The sequence below is a fragment of the Panicum hallii genome, chromosome 5 (assembly GCF_002211085.1).
Source record: "Panicum hallii strain FIL2 chromosome 5, PHallii_v3.1, whole genome shotgun sequence".
Classification (NCBI taxonomy): Eukaryota; Viridiplantae; Streptophyta; class Magnoliopsida; order Poales; family Poaceae; genus Panicum; species Panicum hallii.
In genome coordinates, this window is record NC_038046.1 from 9,443,018 (window position 1) to 9,464,588 (window position 21,571).

The 21,571-nt window shown below is 42.2% G+C and overlaps 3 protein-coding genes across 3 annotated transcripts; 2 read left to right on the forward strand and 1 right to left on the reverse strand.

Annotated features, from left to right (window-relative positions):
• The first annotated feature begins 595 nt into the window (after positions 1-595).
• Positions 596-5,534, forward strand: LOC112894857 (transcription factor VOZ1-like). The gene is made up of 4 exons (XM_025962685.1): positions 596-968; positions 1,059-1,361; positions 3,897-4,422; positions 4,514-5,534. Exons 1-4 carry the CDS (start codon positions 747-749, stop codon positions 5,131-5,133), a joined length of 1,671 nt encoding a protein of 556 aa, XP_025818470.1. The 5' UTR covers positions 596-746; the 3' UTR covers positions 5,134-5,534.
• A 1,781-nt stretch (positions 5,535-7,315) lies between these two features.
• On the forward strand, positions 7,316-11,597 carry LOC112894624 (28 kDa heat- and acid-stable phosphoprotein-like). The gene is made up of 8 exons (XM_025962389.1): positions 7,316-7,540; positions 8,492-8,529; positions 9,179-9,262; positions 9,343-9,426; positions 9,825-9,859; positions 10,549-10,634; positions 10,986-11,051; positions 11,348-11,597. The coding sequence occupies exons 1-8, from the start codon at positions 7,474-7,476 to the stop codon at positions 11,380-11,382; spliced, it is 495 nt and encodes a 164-aa protein (XP_025818174.1). The 5' UTR covers positions 7,316-7,473; the 3' UTR covers positions 11,383-11,597.
• Positions 11,598-12,252: 655 nt separating this feature from the next.
• Positions 12,253-21,403, reverse strand: LOC112893666 (GTP-binding protein TypA/BipA homolog). The gene is made up of 19 exons (XM_025961119.1): positions 21,062-21,403; positions 20,262-20,336; positions 19,945-20,095; positions 19,269-19,337; positions 19,017-19,189; positions 17,285-17,422; positions 17,053-17,178; positions 16,865-16,963; positions 16,248-16,371; positions 16,054-16,117; positions 15,836-15,890; positions 15,625-15,749; positions 15,111-15,184; positions 14,499-14,548; positions 14,175-14,261; positions 14,035-14,085; positions 13,879-13,962; positions 13,552-13,602; positions 12,253-12,860 (listed from the first exon to the last, which is right to left on the reverse strand). The coding sequence occupies exons 1-19, from the start codon at positions 21,401-21,403 to the stop codon at positions 12,777-12,779; spliced, it is 2,022 nt and encodes a 673-aa protein (XP_025816904.1). The 3' UTR covers positions 12,253-12,776.
• Positions 21,404-21,571: the final 168 nt, after the last annotated feature.

Consider the following 21,571-nt stretch of genomic DNA (forward strand, 5'->3'; position numbering starts at 1 on the left):
ATTGTGAAATAGATAATTGTGCCAGATGAGTTTTATGGTGATGAAACTTCTCTCACATGCCATGAAACTGTCTCCTTCTCTCCTCGCAATGCTAGTAAAATAATAATATGATATAGAATTTAGTGCTATGAACCTCTTTAAAATAATAATATGATATAGAATTTAGTGCTATGAACCTCTTTATGAAACTTCTATTGAGATTGTCTCTGAGAAAGCATAAGACTGCCAGGACGGTCCAAGTGTCCAACAGCAATATCAAACACACTGACTTAAAAAACCTCATCCTATATTGTTTCGATCTTGTAAATTCAAATTATGTCAAACTTTTGAGATCATAACTACTACGAGCTGTGCGCCAGGAGTTTTTACTCCAAGCTTTGAAAGGAAAACGATAGAGGACTACAATTATCGACCGGAGACAACGTGTAAACACACGGAGACCATGGTCTCACCATCCCGCTGTTATTGGACGACGCTTTCGGCCTTGACGAGCCAGTCGATGCTCCCCCAATCCGCATGCTGGGCCCCGGCGTCGCCCGCCTCCTTTTGCCGCGGCCGTCGCTTTTCCCTAGGCCGCCGACCCCGACCCAACAAAGTGGCAGCCAGAAAACTCGGCAGAGCATCTCGCTCGCGCAGCAGAGCACACGGCGCGCGCGAGAAGGAGAGGGGGAAAAAAACACCACGACCCCATCCATTCCGTTCCACCGCGCTCACCGATCGCGGCGGCGGCATCAGGAGCGGCGGCGATGGGGAAGGGGCCATCGTCGCGGGCGGCGTCGCGGCACCATCAGTTCCGCGCGCGTGCCAAGACCCGCGTCGACGATCTCCAGGAGATGTTCTCGGGCCTCCAGTCCGCGCGCAAGGACTCCCGCCCGGCCGACGCCGCCGTCCTCGAGGCACAGCTCCAGCAGATGCTCCGGGAGTGGCGCTCCGAGCTCAGCGCTCCCTCCCCAGCCTCCTCTCTCCAGGTATACGTCCTTTCGCTTCCTCCGATCATTTCGCCTCCATCTTTTTGTTGCGTGGCTGATGTTTGGTTCGGTGGCTTTGATTGACGGCAGGGCAACACAAGGGAGCTGTCGGATCCGCCATCGGAGACTCTGCGATTGCTGCAGCTAGCGACGGCCGAGGAGGAGGACGACGCCACGAGCAAGCCGGTCGAGCAGCAACAGCAGCAGCAGCAGCCCCCTCCCCCGCCCCCAGCCAACCAGAACCAGGGGCACGCGCTGGGATGCCAGGACATGAAGCCGGAGCCGCGCGAGGAAGCAGTTGACATCGCAGTGGCGCAGCCACAGCCGCAGCTGCTGGGTCAGGGGGTTCTGCCTAATGGTGCTCCTGCCGCGGCTGCTGTGTTCCATGATCAGGTATAGTTTATTACTCCTTGTTTGCTGTATGCAAGTTCGAACATTTTTGTTGGAATGCCAAGCTATCGATCTTATGAATAAAACTGTTGGTGTGATGCGAGGATTTGTGGTTGAGCGTGATCATGTGTCAGACGATTTAGTTAGTTTTATCTACTTCGTACAGATGCGCATGTGGTCTGTCTCATTGTGTGCTTTTAGTTGGGTTGGTGTGATCTGCAAGCACCTACCCCTCACTAAAACATCTGTTGGTCCTTTCTAAGTCTTTGGGGATAAATTTTGCTGGACATATGTGCCTACCCTCTGCTCTATGTTTTCAAGACAAAGGGACAGGCTTTCTCCTGTTCTTCAATATGATGAAACTTTGGATTTAGATGGAGGTTTTCAGTGGGTTTCATACTGATCTAAGTCTTTCTTTTTATAATTTAAGGAAGGTCACAATTCGTGAGAAGAGTTCAAGTTTATGTCTCTGTCTCTGGTGTATCATTTTTTTTCTTGAACATGCAGGAGAGCTGCGTATCTTTGTATTAAGAGAGGAAAAAAGTCCAATTACAAGCACATCACCTCACCTCTGGTGTATCATTGAACTCACTTCTTGGGGGCTCAGGCTACCTATGGCCCTTGTGTATGCTAGTGCCTTCTGATTTGGATCTTACCTAGATGGAATTCAAGTTGATTGGCTCATTCTGTTACTTCTTATTATCACTTGATTCGTTATTGAGTAGAAGTTTATGGATATAACCAATAATCCTGCGCTTCCATCCCATTATGGACAACATTGTGGCTCCACGAGCTGCATAATTCCATCTATTTCGTCTTGAGCCAACCTATTCTTGTTTACTTTTACCCTCTATAGTATCTAATCTGTACTAGGAGATCTTCTAAGTTCTAAATGCTGATAAAGATACTAAATTGTTCAGTGAAATGCCACTTAATATCTATTTCGAATATTTTAGGATGCCCTCTAATATAACACCATTGGTTATTTTACCATTGTGAGGTAGGTGCTGTTAATTTGGGTAGTCATTTTCTCGTGCTTTCTAATTATGCTTACACCCTTCATACTGTATACACCATGTTTCTTAACTCTGTGATGCGTGGCTGCTAACTCAACTTAATTCTGTGGGACTAGCCTGGATTGTTAAAACTTGAGCTGTATGGAAGCAGAAGTAGTGTACAGTGAGGAAAATGAATGGAGTTGCTAGAATGCGTGCTGTCGAATTCACCATGATCCTTTGACGTCTAAAAAATCAAGTGAATGTTTCGGATAGGGATCTAGTGAGCTATGCATGTGATAATTATTGGGACACATTGTGTTTTCAATTGATTTTTTTATTTCTTAGAAGAAGCATAGTTTACTAATTTAGTTTGTGAATACTAAATCTGAGTAAAGCACTTCAATTTTACCACCATCATTATATTAGAAGGTCGTCACCTCTTGTGCTTACCAAAGCAGAAAAACTTTATCTTAATATTGTCAGACAAACTGTCTGTTACTTTTTTGTGTGTGTGTTTTGTGGGGTTTGTGGTTGGGGGGGGGGGGGTTGTTCTAACCCAATGATTGTCTGTAGCAGTGCCGGCTGGTGTTGGGGGTCATACACAATAAGGAGCTCTTGGAAGGCTGTGAGGTTGACAAAGAACATGAGGACCTGACATTGGGGGTGGGGACCAAACTAGATTGCGTAAGCCTAGGGGGGCCATAGAAGCTAGGATCATGAGAGAACCAGGGAAAATTAGAGTTGATTGGTCCTTTTTCTTGAATTATCTCATTTTTTTGTAACAATCAACTAATATGTATCAGAGTTCCTAAGTCACTAGCAGTGTCACATTTTGCACGATTTTATTAAGCCAAAAACAATTTATTAGCATAATACTTAGCAGTGAATTTTAGGTGGTAGAGGCCTACTATTTTTCTCCTTGAGTATCTTTTTTATAATAAGTTGACTAATTTTAGTACATTGGTGATTCTAATGTTAATACAAGTATAAAAAGCTTTACAATTTCTAGAGAACTAGAACCACAGGATAAAAATTGAATGACTATAAAGTTTCACCTATAGGCAAGAGGTCAATAGTGACTAGTGTATGCAGCATGCAATAGCCGATGGATATCGGAAATGGTGGGGGTCTATATGTTTCTATTGTATTTTGTATGCAGCATGCAATGGATATTGGAAATGGTGGGGGTCAATATATTTCTCTTGTCCTTTTTGAAGTAAACTACATCATTTTGCTTCCCAATTGCGTACAAGGATGCTTTGCTTCTGTCTTGGTAGGCTAGTATAACACTCATTTTGATTTTCCGCTGCCTGTTGCTTAGCTTTCTTATGTATCTCCTTAGCATTGTAAGTACTAACGCTTAGTCCTCGATGCTGTACCATTTATCTGCTATGTACTGCTTTATAAGTAATTCTAGCGTGCACGTAATTGGCACGCTCGTTGATGTTGCTTGTGATGTTACCTTTCTGCCATTCACGTTCCAAATTCAAATTTGATGGAGTAATGCTCATTTTAAAAAGTTTTCACCTTATCCTTGCAGATGTACTATGTGAATCAGGAGCTTACGGTTGAGGATTTTCTTTATGATGATGATTACAAGATAAACCTTTCTGGGTCTAATCCTGATGTTCTCAATAACCTGGAAGGGATTGGTCAGCTGGAATTTCCGCAGTTCAATTTTCCGCAAGAGTTACCCCCTAATGTTTATCTTGACATGAGTAACTGCGGACAGAGTACCGGGGATGTTTTCCTGCACATGTCAGATTTGCTCACAACAATGACTACAGCACCTTCGGCATTCCTGAGGCCGAAGTGCGCTCTCTGGGACTGCCCCAGACCTGCTATCGGATCAGAAAGATGGCATGATTATTGCAGCATGTATCATGCTGATTTAGCTGTGAAGGAAGAGGGCCCTCCAGGTACAATGCCTGTGATCCGTCCAAGAGGCATTGATCTGAAAGATGGTCCCCTGTTTGCTGCTCTTAGTGCAAAAATCCAAGGAAAACATGTTGGGATTCCTATCTGTGAAGGAGCTGCAACTGCAAAGTCCCCGTGGAATGCACCTGGTTAGCGTCTCCTTCATAACTTGTGTCTTCTGTCTTCACATGGTACTGGTAAATGTTTTTAATAATTGTTAGCTCATCTGTATTATTGCAGAACTTTTCGATCTCTACATTTTTGAAGGTGAATCTATCAGAGAATGGCTGTTTTTTGACAAACCAAGGAGGGCATTTGATAGTGGAAATCGAAAGCAACGGTCCTTGCCAGATTACAATGGCCGTGGTTGGCATGAATCAAGGAAGCAGGTGATGAAGGACTTTGGGGGTCTGAAGAGGTCCTATTACATGGATCCACAGCCATCCAACAGCTATGAATGGCATCTCTATGAATATGAGATCAATGACTGTGATGCTTTTGCCTTATACCGGCTTGAGTTCAAATCTTCAGATGCAAAGAAGAGTGCTAAATCAAAATTAACTTGTAATCCACTGAGTGAAATTCAGCAGCAAATGGTTAGACTCAGTGCAGATAGTCCTGTGGACACCAAACGGACAGCCCGGGGCAGGACAAAGGCTAACCCGATAGATGTCAGTACTAACATCTATGCAGTTCCAAACACCACGGTTCAAGCTAACGTTCCAAATGCTTATCAGCCAGTGTCACAAGTGGACCAGATGACATATTTGAACGGCAGTGTCGTTTATGGACCTCATCTGCCGTATGGTTACTCGGTTGAAAGAGGTGACTTCTATTGGAACTCGAATGATGGGACATGAACCGACAATCACATTTGATTTATGGCATATTGCACCTTCGATTTCTAACACTATCAGCTATGATTATTGGGTCTACTCTATTAGCATGACCCCCACCCCCCACCCCCCACCCCCAATCTTCTTTTAATTGTATCTGGCCCGATCTACAGGAGACCTCTCTGAAACAAGGGATGGCAATGCTGCAGTTCTCTTTTCTGCAGTAACTTTGACTGTAATATAGCTTAGTATCATGAAAATAGCGTCTTGGCGCGCAGTCGTATGAAAGATAAATCTCCTGGTTTGCTAGACGAGTAACCTTTGTGTGGGTATATCAGTCGTTTGATGGCTCCATTTATCAGACCTGTTGTTTATGCATGAATCAAGATGATATTCTGAGTCTGGGTGCAATGTTTATCCTCAAACTCCAATTTACTCCTGAAAACTCCCTGTGGTATTTTGCAGGTTCGCAAACTTGTTTTGACATTTAGCATAACTTGTCATAGCAACAGAAGCACATATGACAGAAGTTGCTCTATGATATAACTATCAGTCACTGAATAGTCTTGTTCAGAGTGCTGGAGTGTCTGATGCCAAACTGGTAAATAGTTTTGCTTCGGGTGCTGCAGCAGTGGCCAGTGGCTGATGCCAAATTGGTGAAACTTACCATTGATCCCGTGACTAGAGATAGCACCGGGCCATCAGGAGTTCATCATGGATGTATGGTCCCAGCTGTCATAGCTCTGAAAGAGAAGTTATTCCCTGTCCATCTCTGGACGACACCCCAAAGATTCGGGGTGAGAATGAGATTGTTACGCTTCGAAAGAGAAATAGCATCACCGCGTATGCACCGTGGTGTGCTGCAGTATCTCGAACAGATTACTCATTCCTCTTCTTAATATTAAAAAAATAATATTTTAGTGATCGGAGGTGCTCCAACAGATTACCAATCCGATCCCATTACTTAAAAATTAATCATCAAAACACACCTCTTTCTTTCACCTAAACGAAGGGGATTTTTTTCTCTATCCTATTCTTGGTGATTGGACTTTGATAGTCTGTTGTAGCAACCATTACTAAAAATATAAAAATAGTTACCGGTAATGGAGAGTAATGGAGAGAGCGTGGTAATGAAGAGTAATGGAGAGAGCGTGTATTTTTTATAAGGTAGGAGTAATCTGTTAGAGATGCTCTTAGATGCTCGTAAAAATATGGTGGGATGCTTTATCCTTCCCGGCAAAAAAAGGCTGATAATCTTTCTCACCGCAAAATGAAAGAAATTCAAAAGACCTGCCCTCACCAGTGAGGCGTGGTCCGTTTGGGAGGATTTTTACCGGCTTTGGCTTTACCTGTTTTGCGCAAATCGAAATACTATAACGTGAAGCTGTTTTGTAAACCGGGATAAAAATAAACTAGAAGCTAGATGAAAGCTGTTTTGTAAGTTGGGATAAAAATAAACTAGAAACTAGATAAAATTATTTTTTTAGCTTTAGCTTCACCTTTGAAGCTGTTTTGGGAGAGCCCTCCCAAACAGCCACCTATTATTGATGCATTGGTTGAGCCAAAATTTGCTAAATTGAACTACAATATCAGCCATGTAGATGAGCTAAGATGAGCTAAAAATGACACGCCACAAAAATAATTAATTGATAAAAATATATCATTAGATATCTACTTGCATACCTAATTAGTGTTGTTAAGTTTACTCCTCAGTCGTGTTCTTTCCATTTTTTTTTGCTTTTTTCGAAATTGAATTTTGGGCTACTTTCCGTAAACAAAAGAATTATGCGCTAAACATGTAATATTTGTTTTCCGGGCTAGGTAGCAGACACCGATATTTCCCTTTGCCGATCGATTAGATCCAGAAACAAAACAGTATTTGAGAAGTAAACATCTGATGTACATCAACATCCACAAAACAGTGCGTCAGTGTGCGGATCGAGTGCTGACATTTTGCAAGCAGAGGACCGTGAACTGAGTCTCCGTTAGCAAACCCGGCAGCCTGGCAGCCTGGCATGCGGCCTTCGCAGACCGAGCCGAACGGAAATGGACCGGGTGTGAGTAGGCTAGTCAACAAAGTCAACTGGCTACCGCTCCGCCTCGCGCTCGCGCGCCACCGCACCGCACCGCACCCGGTTCCCGGCCTGTGGATGGCTGGAGGGCCGAGCCGCCGAGTTCCCCCGTTCCTCTCGCCTAGATTCCCAGCCCACCAGGCACCAGTGCTAAAAAGAGGTAGGGTTTCCGATTCCTTCCACGGTTCAGTGCCCCCACCCCGCGTGCAGCTTAGGCGAACCCCTCCGCTCCTTCCGCCGCGCTCTCCCCTCTATCTTCGCCCGCCCTTCGCCCGCCGCCGCCGCCGCCGCCATGGGGAGGGGAAAGTTCAAGGGAAAGCCCACTGGCCGCCGCAACTTCTCCACGCCCGAGGAGATCGGTAACGACGCGTCGCCGCCCCCCCCCCTTCCCCCCCTCCCCCCGCGTCTCGTCCGGTTTGTGAGTTGAATTTTGTTTGTGTCTTGATCTTGTATGATCGCTACTGTTTCTTCCCTCCGAGGCCCTGCGTGGTCCTGTAGCTTGAATCAGGTTAGAGGGCTGCGCGAGCTAGGTTCCTAGTTGCCTAGTTCTCCCCCCATCCACTCTCTCTTCGCTACTTGTTTCTCTCGAACTTTTGGTATTTCCGTTCTAAGTAATGGAAATGGCGGCTGGCCTCGATTTTAAAAAAAAAATCTCTGGAGCTCGCCACGGGGTTTGCCTCCGAGCCGAGGCCGCTGCTTGATCTGATGTCTCCGGCGCGAGGTGGTTTTCTGACTGGCCTTGCGTGGTCGAGCAGAATTCGGACCGTACGGGTAGCTTGTTGTGACTTGAGATTCCTGCTTTTAGTCGGCGCCGCGGGGTTTTCATGGGATCCTACGGTTTATCGGATCGCTGAAGGAAGGGAGATTCGTTGATCTTGTTGTTCGATTTAGAAGCTCAGGGCACCTGTTTATACACTCCGTTTGGTTTGGTTACATAATCCTTTTTCGAAAGGTTTAGTTGCTTTCTTCATCCAATGATGCAGTGCGGCAACTCAAATACTTGGTACTATATATCTCTTGATTCAACAGCAGCTTTTGTTCCACCTTCACTGTCAGAGATCTTCACGTAAAAGGGTTTGTGTGAAGTTTAAACGCAGTGAGAAATCAATTAGCACACTCTATCTGGCCTCAGATAAAACTATTCAGCGGCTGGGTAGAGGAAAGAAATGCTACACTAAACCTCTTCCCATATGGATTTTTTCTCTCGTTATTTTTGACTTATCATATGGATGGCTACTTCCTGTGGATATCCTACTAACATCATTTTTGGCCTATTTTTGATAACCTTTTTGCCCTCCAAATAATTGCAGCTGCTGGTACTTCAGGTCGCCCGCGCACCTTTAAGAAGGTCAGTGCAATTCATTTAATTAGTTCCATCCACACTTTTACTTTTATAGTTTCATTCCGTCTGACCCTTTAATGCTCCTATGAATCAAAATGGATTTCTTCATCACCTGTTTTGGATAATTAAATACAGCTACCTACATTGCATAATTCATATTGTCCCATGGAAAATCACTTTCTAGAGTGAATACAATGATTTGATAATTTTATGTAGTTATAGTTATGTTTGGTGTGGACCATGGAAGATCTGTGCCATGCCCATACTGCATTTGAATGCTCAATTGAGTTTTGTTAGTCGTAGAGTTCCAAAAGCATTAGACATTCTTTGTTGTTGAGCTGTTTTTATAATTGTGATGATGCTAGCACACCTTAGCTATTGCATTTGCACAATCTAATGCATTCATATAAAAGGTCAATATCAAAATTGGTTTCCGTTAATTATTTGTTGGATTACTGGAAATCCCAATAACTCTGAAGTATGCATATATATATGGTTTGAGGTCTATGCCGATCGGCATTTTTTGAGCTGTATCACTGACATCAATGTCATCACAAGACTTTCCTCAACTAGGTCTACCACTGATTTAAAAATTATTTATGTGGACACTGTCACTACCTAGCTGCATATTTGATTTGTATTGAAAATTAAATAGAAGGAGGAAGAGGAAGAGGAGGAAGAGGAAGAAAGAGAAGAATCTGAGGAGGAAGAATCTGAAGACGAGTCTGATGATAAGCCTGTAAGGGCTTTCCAATGCAGCTAGTTTATACTCATGTGCATGCTTTGTTCGTAATGATCTCACATGTATGATGTTCCCAGAAACATAAAGGTACAGAAGGTATTATTCAGATTGAAAATCCAAACTTGGTGAAAGCGAAGAATATAAAAGCCAAGGAAGTTGATGTAAGTTGCTGACTGCTGGTAGCATTTTTTTTTCTAATCTTCATATCACCATGCTTTTGAGAGGAAATAAAATCACAGATGCCTTTCCATGGCAATGCTGGTATCATAAGTTCCCCAGTTTTCTCTAACCTATTGTCTTAGCTGTAATGGTATACAAATGGATCCTTGTTACTATTTTTAATCTTGTATAGTCAAGGAGGAACTACCTCGTGATATGTAGCTGTCCATGAAATTTGTCATTGTACAATGTTATATGATGTTGTCCTGCTGGATTTGACTTCCACAATTCTTTTGCCATGTATAGCTGATTGTTGTAGGTAGCACTTTTGCTGCCTTAGTCATGTTTAGTTGAATCATTCGTGTCCATATGCCCAGCTAACTACGCTTTGATTGTGCAGCTTGGGAAAACAACTGAACTCTCAAGGCGTGAAAGGTGCACTTTCTTATTTGAGCTAAATGTGCCATTTTCTTATTTTTGGCTAATAATAGGGTGTTTGGTTTATGGGATGGTCCATCATCTTCTCCTTGCTTTTTTTGTTTGGTTTGTAGAATGGAATAGGTCAATCCATAACCACCTGATCCCCCACAAGCATATGATTAGCTTAGCAATGAGGAATGGGTTCATCACAGCAAAATTCATGGGATGGATTCATGATGGTCCACCTCATCTAGGATTATTAGGTTCCTCAAACCGAACATCCCCTAAATTCGTGTTTTGATGTTTGTAGTTCGTTTTCCTGTTATATCCGTTTCTTGCATTATCATTTGGCATGAGAACTGCTAATCGAAGCCTGTGGGTAGTGCAGAAATAAAATATGCAATGGATAGCAGATAAATATTACAGGACAAAGCCTTTTGCTTTTGTGCCAATTGTAAAAGATTATACATGCTCATGCATTCTAAGAGAGAGCATATCTCAGTTCTCTTGCTATATTTAACTCTTCCTACCTTGGCATTCTCTCGTCTTGGAGTAAACATACTCTTGATGTTAAATCTCACCCATTATTGAAAAAGCGGCATTGATGGATGGTTGGAAGGAGCTTACTGTCTTTAAACATATTCTTCTACAAATTTTTTTGGGTTCATTGACTCTATTTTCACATTGTCATGTTCATTCTGTAGAGAGGAGCTTGAGAAACAAAAAGCTCATGAACGTTATATGAAGCTTCAGGAGCAAGGAAAAACAGAACAAGCGCGGAAGGATTTGGGTGAGAACTCTTTACGCTTGCTGATACTCTTCTTGCTGGTATTGATTAAGTATCAACTGAAATTTAACTTGCGAACTAAAGCTGTTTCCCCTTGAATGTACTGCACTTATAGAATATGATGGTTACCAAACATTTTTCTGTACCAAACATTTCTTAAGATAAGATTTTTGAAGCTAAGATACATGCCTGCCATTTAATGTTGTCCTGTTACTTCAAGTCCAGCTCTCCGGAGTTTTTAGCTTATGTAAAATCATCTAAGATCTGTGCAATCTCATCAAACTTTATTGTCAGTACTGAAACACTGTTCCTGAACGACAAATGGACATAACCCTTATAATTCTGTGAATGCAGAACGCCTTGCTTTAATAAGACAGCAAAGAGCTGATGCTGCAAAGAAACGTGAAGAGGAGAAAGCTGGTACATACCTTGCTATTTTTATCCTGCTTCATGCTCTTACATTTTGTTCTTTAACGATTCGGTCACAAATATATAGTATTTCTACTTGGCATCTAATTTATAAGTTTTATATGGATATTTATGCTTAATTTGTCTTAACAATCAGTCCCTTTGTTTGGTACATACTAGTTTTATTGACACAAATTTCATATTTCTTGAGCTCAACCAAGTCTTGGCTTTTTGCATCTGCATAACAGATCGAAATTCATTCATTTGTTGATTATGGCATGCACTGAGTTTTATTTTATTCATGGCAGCGAAGGAGCAGAGGAAGTCCGAGGCGCGGAAGTAACTGCAATAATTATGGACCGCGAAGGCATGAGCTGCGTTGGTTGGATATTTGTTTCTAATGCGTCTGTTATCTCTTAAACTCGGTCCCTATTCTATATTCCCATAAAATGTGCATTGACAGCAGTAACGTTGTCTCATGGTCGTGGCTTGCTGTAAACTTGAGCTTTGGCAAAATTGATACGTAGTAAGATGAGCTTGTGCAAAATTTGCTGCTCCTTTTTTCCTGTCGAGTCGATGCTGGTGAAAATGATGGGCGAGCGTCATCCAGTGAACCAAAAACATCGAACTCGTCTGGACTTATCTAAAAAAAGAAGTTTAATTCAAAAAAGAAGAAGCAGGAGCTATAGAGGGACTGCTCGCACGGCTTTCCACGCCCGCTCTGCGTGCTGATAGAGCCCGACGCAACATGTCGCATGCGGTTGCTCAAGGTCGAGGCGCGCACGTCAGCGGCCACCGACCGCTACGCATGCTATATACTATGATGTGTTTGATGCTCACTGCAACGCACACCACTTGAAGCGAAGAAATACATGACCTAGAGCTACAAATCAAGGCCAATCGGTTCCCGTCCCTTTCGACATCTGCAACGAACCACTTTGGAAAAAAAAACCACATACATGGAAAGCCTGCACTGGTTTGTCCCTGCTTCTCAGCAGATGCGTGATTGCAGGCCAACGATATTCATTGACAGGAGAGTACGGCATGAAGCATGATGTTAGAGAACTTTCGATGATTGAAAAACCACAGCAAATGCTTCACGGCAACCAAAGTGGTCCAATGAAATTGCACGTTGGTTTCGGCCCCGTGGAGCAAAGTAGGATCTGAAAACGAAAGGCTGGAAAACAGCAGCACTACCAAAAAAAAAAAGGAATGAAAAGGAACAAAGTCGCAATTTCATCTGTATAGTCAATGCTGGCGTAACAAAGTTATAGGTTACAGATTTATTTGTTTCCTTGCATCCCTCACTAACACATGCTCATAAAATTGTCAACAAAGCAGCCGGTTCAAACAAAATACCTGGACCTGCTTCTTTACCTTTCATTTCTTGAACTTCCAAAGAATACTATACCTTCAGAGTCTTCAGGTGTTTCAAAATTCGCCATCAAAAAACTATAAATAGATATAATCACGTTACAGCGGGAATCCTAACTATGGTAGCTCCTAACTCGGGGCTTATTTGTCAGTACCCAACCACATGAAACATCATCTGAATCCTGTGTGTACTGTGTAAAACCTGAATGAAACTGCCGGCAAAATCTGTGATCTGGTGAAGAACTCTGGTTACAGTTGAACATTGAACACCAACCTATACATAAATATGATCTGGCTTTTGGATGGCAACTCAGTAACAGTAGCACTGGCAGGGCTTGATGTAATTTGGTGTCACTGGAGCTTTTAAACCATGGGCTTGTTTTTCATCATCTTGCGTTTAGTAGAATCCAAGTACTTCTTCCGAAGCCGTATGACCTTGGGAGTAACCTGATGAGGCTCAGATATCAATATAAAGCAGCTTAATACTAAATGCCAGTTGCATCAGGAACAAAACTGTAAGATGATCTGGAAAATTGAAAATCGAGTAAGAAGACAACTCATCTCTTTAATGTATAAAAGGATAGGAGTGTTATTCCAGTAAATTAGATTTCCCTTTAGACTAACCAGCACTTTCAAGGAATCTCCGAAACTAGCAATCTATTGCAGATGTTACTTTTGTAAAAAAAAAGTTCCCTTTTATTAATTCCAAAATGCATGTAAGAGCTTATTGACTACTTTTTTTGTTTTAATACTGACGAATATTGTACACATGTATGAAACTATAACTCAATTGACGTGCCTCTACATACTCATTCCCATTATCTGATAAAGGTAACATCCCTTCCTATCCAGCTGCAAGATCTCCATCTGCAAGGTAACAGCCGGACAGAATAATACTGCATTCTATCCTTAGGCTGCAGCATCTCCATTTCGTTTAGAGGTTTAATATCTCACAAGTATCAACAATCTATTTTGTCAATAGCTCCAATATAATCTTTCAAAAACCAACATTACCAGGACGATATCCAACTTCTGATCTAAAGAACAGAGACCACACAGGAAAGAAGAATTCGGATATAGAATTGAAAGCAGAATTGTTTACAGGATTCTTTCAAAGAATTAAGAACACGACACTTGCCTCAATAAGCTCATCTGCAGCAACATATCCAATTGCCTCTTCCAAAGTCATCTGCATGGTTCAACTTCCGTCAAGATTGTGTGATAGCTAGGAACTCTTTTAGAGGATGCCAGAAAAGGAGGAGAATGCTACACTTTTCCCCAAACAAACTAATAAAAGCATCAAACCTAAATTTTCCTCTGTTCTCATCAGATCCCAGACCCAAATGAGTGTGAACCTAGTATCATATGGCAATAATGCCACTAGGATTTGCATAGCTGATATATGCACAGTGGACAATTAACTTATCGATCAGGTCTTGCAGTAAAAGAGCGAAAGAGAACATACCAATCGAGGTGGAGACAGCCGGACATTTTCATCCTTCCCAGGGGCTCGGATGTTTGTAAGTTCTTTAGTTCTCACAGGATTCACCTGCCAAAGATACATGGATTTCAAGTACGGAAAGAGGAAAACATAGGTCGTGGTAAATTTTGACCATCTTACCTCAAGATCACTGTCACGTGAGTGCTCACCAACTATCATGCCTTCATATGCCTTTCAAACAGGAGGAAGAAAGAGGGATCAGTAAACCTCTTAACCCTAGATGGTAAGTTCTCAACAAAACGAAGTACTGTTGTAGTTACCTCCATTCCAGGAGATACAAAGAGGATCCCACGAGCTTCTAAACTCATAAGCGCATGTGAAGTGATAAGTCCCTTACCAACGGATATCTATATATTAACATAGAGAAATTTGTGTCATTGTCTAACAGCAAATTTTGACAGTTAGTCCTATTTATATTCAGCAGAACCCCTTTTTGTTTGGTTGCGTTAAAATTCTTGGCTAATGCAAGTACCGAGTATCTCATCAACTTTTTATTAAAAAACTGATTTAAGAACTTATGTAAACATGTTTGGTCAAAAAGAGGACATGAGCCAAATTATGAAGCTGAGGGAAATGGCTTTTACCAGAACTCCTTTTCTGACACTGCCCAGAGGACCTCTGTATTTAGCATACGCTGCAATCACAACGTCAAATAATCATGAGGTCTAGTTAGTCCCCAAGACTCTGGCAAATAGTAAGATTCAGCTATAGTGCTATCATTGTAGAATGAATTTGAATTGATTCAAATGAATGGTCTAACGAAGCGCACCATCAGTGTTGCTCGCAACATCATGACATAGATTTAGTTGAACCAAATTGTTACAGTAAAAGCTAAAAGAAACCTGACCGCAAAGTTCCAAATAGGGTAAATTTCATCTCCTTCCCATTTAATATTGATGTTCAACTTATACGTAAGACCATTTGGCTTGATTCATCATTTCAGAGCTTATTTGTAATCTTTGACTTACGACATTTCAATGAGCTATCGAAGCATTAATTTTACACACAAAAAATATCTCTGCTAAGTGCTTGCATATCATTAGAACCTACGTGTGAGTAAATGAGCAGGCCAGTCCATAATTTGGCTCCATGTTTGGAGGACAATAATTCAAGTTCCAGCCATAGCATAGATCAGTTACAGACTTGAATGTGATTTAGCACTGAATTAAATTATCAATAGAAATATGGCATCATACCTTGAAAAGCACGGTGCATAAATCCAGTTCCACGTGTGAAGCTGCTGAAAATTCCTTTAACACCCACCAAACCCCTGCATTCCAAAATATACCATTTGATATTATGCAAACAAAACGTTCAAATACTCTATAAAGGAAAAAAAAACACCGGAATACCAGACTGATAAAGGCAAAGTTATTATTTGTTTATTCTTAAAGCCAATGCTATTTACTTATGACATTCTAATTGCTTATGCAGTGAATCCTACTGGAACAGGTAGATAGGTATTCTACAAATATTAGCATGAACAGCTTGGGCTAGCAGTAATAAAAGTGACAGTAAAACCTACTGGGAACAGGTGATAGATACTCTCGAAATACAAGCACGACAGACTTGGGCTAGCAGAACTAAAGTCCACATTGAATTACAGCTACAGGAGCAGTTATTAAGTACAAGTGTACAACATGTGACACAACATGCTCTTCGAGGTTCTATGATGTAACCAGTCATTAGCAGAAAATACAAACTACTGACCTAGATGGACAGGTCATGAAGATCCGTGTTCTTCCAGTTGTCCCAGGAACCGGACCCATGTCAACTACTTCACCTTTCCTGTGTGTAAGGGTTTCCAAGACAAATCCCACATGCTCTTCATCCACCTACAATATCTCATTGGTATTCAGAATTAAGATTAGAAGAAACAAAGACAAATTAGCTCGTTCACCCATAGGTTCCAGATTTACACCTCAACAGTTACTTCTTCAATAGGTTCCAACCTTTCTCCACGTTCTGTTTTATACCTATTTCAAAGGAGGGAAATGAATAACTTAGCTACAAATTGCTTGCACATGTGGTTCCATGCTGTAAAAAGGAATGACTAAACTTACCATATAAAAGAAATACGATATAGAAATGGATATCTAGTTAACTATAGCTTGCTATTTCTGGAAAATTGTAACTCACATCACTTTTGGGGGTGAAACCGAAAGCTCAAATCCCTCACGCCGCATGTTTTCAATTAATATTCCTGGAAGATAAACAGATCATCATTTGGTATTCTTGAGTACACGTTGATCTAAGTATAAGGAATTTCCAAAAGAGTTAACTGAAATTCAGCTATACAGTAGAATAGGTGGGATTTCATCAACAATCCAGACCTAACTGAAGCTCTCCTCTTCCTTGAACTTCATATGATTCCGATAATGGTCCAGGGAGAACATTAATTGCCAAGTTTGTTTCTGCCTCTGCCATCAGGCGGCTACCAATTTTTGCTCCAGTTAGCTGTAAAGTAATAGAAAGTAAAGCCATATCAGCAGTTGTTTTGTGTTCCTTTAATGTATGCAATTTTTATACAATAATGTATACAAATTTTATATGCCTAGCTTTAAAAAATTACATACTAGAATGTTACCCTACAAATTAAATTAAGTTCAGTTCAGGCTATCTGTTCATCTTTAGTCAGCACTAAGCAGCATGTGAAGCTGGTCTCTAATAGGTCTTATTGGATCTATGCCTTTAACCAAATGAGGCTGATCACTAGTGTTCCGTTTTGGCAAATGATAACAAGCACCATTAAGTCCTGAATCTCCAAATTGAGGACAAAAGTCTGATCAGTAGTTTCGAAAGGCTGGAGGAAGTTTGCTAATGTCAGACAGGACGAAAGAAGACTGGTGCGAAGTGATCTTTTTTGTTTCAGGACTCAGATTTGTACAGAAGAAAGAAGGTAAAAATAATGGGAGCACCATTAAATTCAATGTAGAAGGAAGTTACTTACATGAGTGCCATCACGACCAGCCAACGGTGAATCATTCACACCAAATGTCATAGATATTGTGGGAGGATCCAACTCAATTGTAGGCAAAGCAGTCAATACCTAAAAATAGCAACCACTCAATTAAATAGTATTAGTAAATTTATGGCAACTGACAAGGTCAAGTAGCCAATCAAGACATATAGTGCAACCTCTGAATTTGCCACAGTATGTCCAATTGCTGGAGAAGCCAATCCAGCCATTGAAATTATATCGCCAGCCCCTGCAGCCTCTACTGTTACCATACTTGTGCCTTTCTTTTTCATGAGTTTGATAACCTAAAATATTTTTATCAGAAAGAAAATAATTAAATTAACACATACTGAAGGAGAAAAGAATGTGGTCAGAATTTAGAAGGAAAAAGTACACAAAGTTCTGACAAACCTTTCCGTCTTCAATCTTTTGAACCCCATCGTCGGTGCTGCGAAGACCATGCACTTTGTCACCAACACGGACAACTCCAGATCTTACTCTCCCAGTGAGTATTCGTCCCAGATAAAAATCACGTTCCATCATGGAAACCTGTGAAAGAAAAAGTGAATTACGACCTCCAAAGTGAGATTTTGGAATGATCATTTCATGTGTTAAATTGGGAGCATTCCTGCATGGGACTAGACCCTTGGTGTGCAGAGGACATATTAAAGGAGGTTCCCTAGCGGTACCCCTTTGGTTCGTGTATCGGGAATAGAATTTGTAAATCAGTGATGGGGTTCATGATTTGGGACTAATATCCAAATATGCAACACTAGTTAAGGGCCCAGCCCATGTTACTCTTAATCATTCCAACCGTAGCAGCACAATGCATGACTGTACAAGCTCTCTTCCCATCATCCAGCCCCACCAACCTTTCGCTCGTCTGTCTCAAACTCCCATGATGCTACAGCTACTGCTGTAACCAGTTAGTTGGTCATGCAACTCATTTTTTGCGACGTGCTCCACCATCCTTCCCACCTCCCACACTTTCCTGCTGCTTAACAGGCTCCCAAAACCTTGCTTTCCAGCCACTGCCTGTGTGCTCTTGCCTCTGTTGCACTCTCGCGCTACCAGCTACCACCAAGCCATGCTGTCAGGCAGAGTTCAAGACGAAGGCTGTGAGGATGGTTGGTGTCCTCAGTGCTGGAAGCTCTCTTGCTCAATGGACACACACAAACAGGTAATCTTGCTGATAGGTTATAGTGCTGCAATGGCTGCTGCTTCATTTGCATTGCTTCATATTTATAGAACACAGAGCCAATTGATGTAAGTTGGTTTGCTGTTGCAAACCAGGCAGCTACTTGCTACTGCTGCTAGTTTGTACATTAGCAGGCCAAAGCTAACTTGGCTTCTAGCTACATTAAGTAAACTTCTTGCTTAGGAACATCAGCAGCCTACCAATTTGCTGGTGTTCACGCACCAAGTGAGCTGCTATTCATCCTTGCAAAATATGCAGTTCTGATCTCCAGATATGGTGCTCAAGCACAAGACTCACCTATCACTCAGTTTCTCTTTTTTCGTTTGTTTGGGTTCACTCGGACCTTGTGTGCCACTCACCATTTCCGAGCAACTCAGTTGACTCCTGGTTCGTGGCCTCCCCACACGATTCTAGTTACAATGACTTATCCTTCTACAACTCGTTTATTCTTTATTGATACTGTCCCTAACCATAGTGACCATGAACCCAGGTTCAACTGGGTCAAGGATCAGGGTTGTGGGACATTGGTAGCAAATAATGAGGGTCAAAGGGTGATGAGTAGTGTTTTTGGGATGCTAGCTTGGAATGTGGGCCATGAGCTATCCTGAGTGCATCTTGACAGTACTACCCTCCTCCCATCCACCCCCCCCCCCCTCATATTGTTAATGCTGTCCTCTCAACAGGCAGGAACCCAAGTAGCGAGTAAGATTCTCGTGACAGTGAATGGGATGCCAAATCGGCGTCATAGATTGTGGCATTAAAGCAAATGTGCTAAGAATGGAAGGCATGCTTATTCTTCTATTAGAAAAATCAAACGGAATTCATATGAATAAACACATCTCCTTAATGGGCAGCGATCCTACCATATGCATAATTGGGGATGGAATTGAAGAATGAAAAAGAAATTGAAAATGCACCATCTCAAACAATATCAAGTATACTAACCAACATTTGGAATGGGGCCTCAAGATCAGCTTTTGGTGAAGGAACATGCTGTATAATAGAATCGAGCAATGAAGACATATTCTTTGCATTATCAGGAGGGTTCTTGGTGAAAGTTAAGGAAGCCCACCCTTCTTTAGCGGATGCATAAAGAACTGGGAAATCTAACTGTTCTTCTGCAAAATACAAACAAAAGAAGGTCACAAAAGAAAAGAAAGAACCTCAAAGAAACCAAATTGAAGAGCAGGACTGCACCTGTAGCACCAAGGTTTGCAAAAAGATCAAAAACCAAGCTCTCTACCTCATTGCAGGTTTCTTCAGAAACTGTTTGATGCAGCATAAAAGAGTTACTAAAATCTGAAGCACCAGGAACCTACAGATGGTAATAATTTTGAATAGCATTGTTTCTTCTAATTTAAAGAAAGTCTATGTATTGCATAAATTTCTGTTTCCAAATAAATTTTTGGCTAACAGAACCAAGCATATTTAGAAGTTTGAATCAAAACCATTTCTAAAGAAACTTATGGCCAAATCATTTGAGTTTACTAAATGAATTTAACATAAGAAAATATACATTTTACAGATATTACCGAAAGAACCTAATTTTCTAGGGACTCCTGTTGGGAAAAAAATCTTGAAGCATCTACATCGTACTTGTCTTCCCCTTGCATTATTTAAATCAATCTAACTTTCAAAGCTTTTCACTTCAGATGCATGTCTTACTGTGACAAAGTAGATGGAAATGCTCACCTTAAGACTATTATCAATTATTTTACTTGATCACTAAGACGCGGTTCCATTTTAATTAAGATGATAACACTAAGCTGGTTTCTCTGTAAAAAGGAATTATCATTTTGTTGTGCCTTTAACCTGATCAATTGCGCTCAGAAAATACTATCGAAATAACTTTAACATCTGATAATGAGCAGACCTGAAGGCCTATCAACCTTGTTGAGGAGGAGGATTGGGCGCAAGCCATACTTCAAAGCCTTTGAAAGCACAAATTTAGTTTGTGCTAAGGGTCCCTCTCCAGCATCAACAACCAATACAGCTCCTTCCACCATTCCCACAACTCGTTCAACCTGCAAAACAAATTGGCAATAATAGTGTTGTACATCGCACCAATATCGCTGGTTGAGTTGGACCCCCCCCCCCCCCGCCCCCCCTTTTTTTTGGGGGGGGGGCACATCTGAATAGGACAATCTACTATTTAGGCCCAAATCATAGAAAATTATGAGGTGCGCCTACCTCACCACCAAAATCAGCGTGACCAGGGGTATCAACCATGTTGAGTTCAGTTTCCTTCCAAGAGACAGAAGTGACCTAAAAAATACCAGAATCAGCAAGCAGGGTTACTTAAGATGTCGTATAGCATGTTTTATATGGCAAGAAGCAAGCCAGCCTTTGCAAATACAACTACTTCACTACAGCAATTAATGCAGGACCAGGACCTTAGGAAATAAGGCTAGTGATAATCAGCAGAGATTATGAACGCCTGATTTCCACATGATCTGTCCAAGCATATTTATCACTCAGACTATGCAGATATGTTAGTTCAAATCAATCTTGCGTATAGTATGGTTAAACATCAAAACTAGCTTGGTATGCGAGATATTACATATTTACATTAGATAGCTGACATGTCAAAGTTGTATCGTATCAACAGGTTAGATTAATGCTACATCTTATAAGAGAATGCCACATGGATCATCAAGCAGAACAAACACTTTAGAATAGTCTTTAGGACCAGTCGTGACATACTGACAACCATCATCCAACTAATTCGAATCACCAATCAATAAACACAACGAACTCAAGCAAAGTTCGAAAAAGCATCACTCGGAAGCGCATGTAGACATTGGACAGAGAAGCCAAAATTTGGGAATGGCCTCTGAAATGGATCTCATTTCCTTCTGCTAATTTATATTAAGACCCTTGGTTGATATCCGCGCAACTTGTCAAACGAAATGGTGATAGAATAAGGATCCCCAGCTCCAGACTCCTTACCCACGCACGCAAGCATGAATCCTGCGAGATGTGTTACCTACCTTGGAGGCAATGGTGATGCCGCGTTCGCGCTCGAGGCTGATGGAGTCCATGGCGCGCTCGTGGGGGATATCGGCGCCGCACTGCCGCAGGAGCCGGTCCATGAGCGTAGTCTTCCCGTGGTCGACGTGGGCTATCACCGCCACGTTTCGGATGCGGGACGGGTCCATGACGCCGCTGGGTGTTAAAGCAGGCGAGGCAGCCGTGGACGCCGCCGCGGAGGAGTAGAGCCGGCGCAGGAGGGATGACCCCAGCGCCGATGGGGACGAAGCATGGGAGAGAGAGTGGGCGTGGGCCCGGCGCGCCGACGAGCGGAGACCGCGGAGCAGGAGGGCTGCCGCCATCTCGTTCGCGGCGGCGGCGGCGGCGGCAGCGGGGAAGGGTGGATCGTGATATTTTGCGCGGTTGGGAGCGGAAAGCCCACGCCCCGCAGCAGCTCGAGGGTTTTATTCGGGTTTCAGAAGGCCCGCACGAGACCTGTGTTGGGCTGCCTAAACAGAAGCCCGCCGCCA

Coding starts and splice junctions, on each gene's coding strand:
- LOC112894857 (XM_025962685.1), top strand. CDS start 747: ATGGGGAAGGGGCCATCGTCGCGGGCGGCGTCGCGGCACCATCAGTTC. Junction 969..1,058: donor CCCCAGCCTCCTCTCTCCAG/GTATACGTCCTT, acceptor GATTGACGGCAG/GGCAACACAAGGGAGCTGTC. Junction 1,362..3,896: donor CTGCTGTGTTCCATGATCAG/GTATAGTTTATT, acceptor TTATCCTTGCAG/ATGTACTATGTGAATCAGGA.
- LOC112894624 (XM_025962389.1), top strand. CDS start 7,474: ATGGGGAGGGGAAAGTTCAAGGGAAAGCCCACTGGCCGCCGCAACTTC. Junction 9,263..9,342: donor ACGAGTCTGATGATAAGCCT/GTAAGGGCTTTC, acceptor TGATGTTCCCAG/AAACATAAAGGTACAGAAGG. Junction 9,427..9,824: donor TAAAAGCCAAGGAAGTTGAT/GTAAGTTGCTGA, acceptor TTGATTGTGCAG/CTTGGGAAAACAACTGAACT.
- LOC112893666 (XM_025961119.1), bottom strand. CDS start 21,403: ATGGCGGCAGCCCTCCTGCTCCGCGGTCTCCGCTCGTCGGCGCGCCGG. Junction 20,096..20,261: donor ACGCTGATTTTGGTGGTGAG/GTAGGCGCACCT, acceptor TTTGTTTTGCAG/GTTGAACGAGTTGTGGGAAT. Junction 19,190..19,268: donor TGCAAACCTTGGTGCTACAG/GTGCAGTCCTGC, acceptor TGTATTTTGCAG/AAGAACAGTTAGATTTCCCA.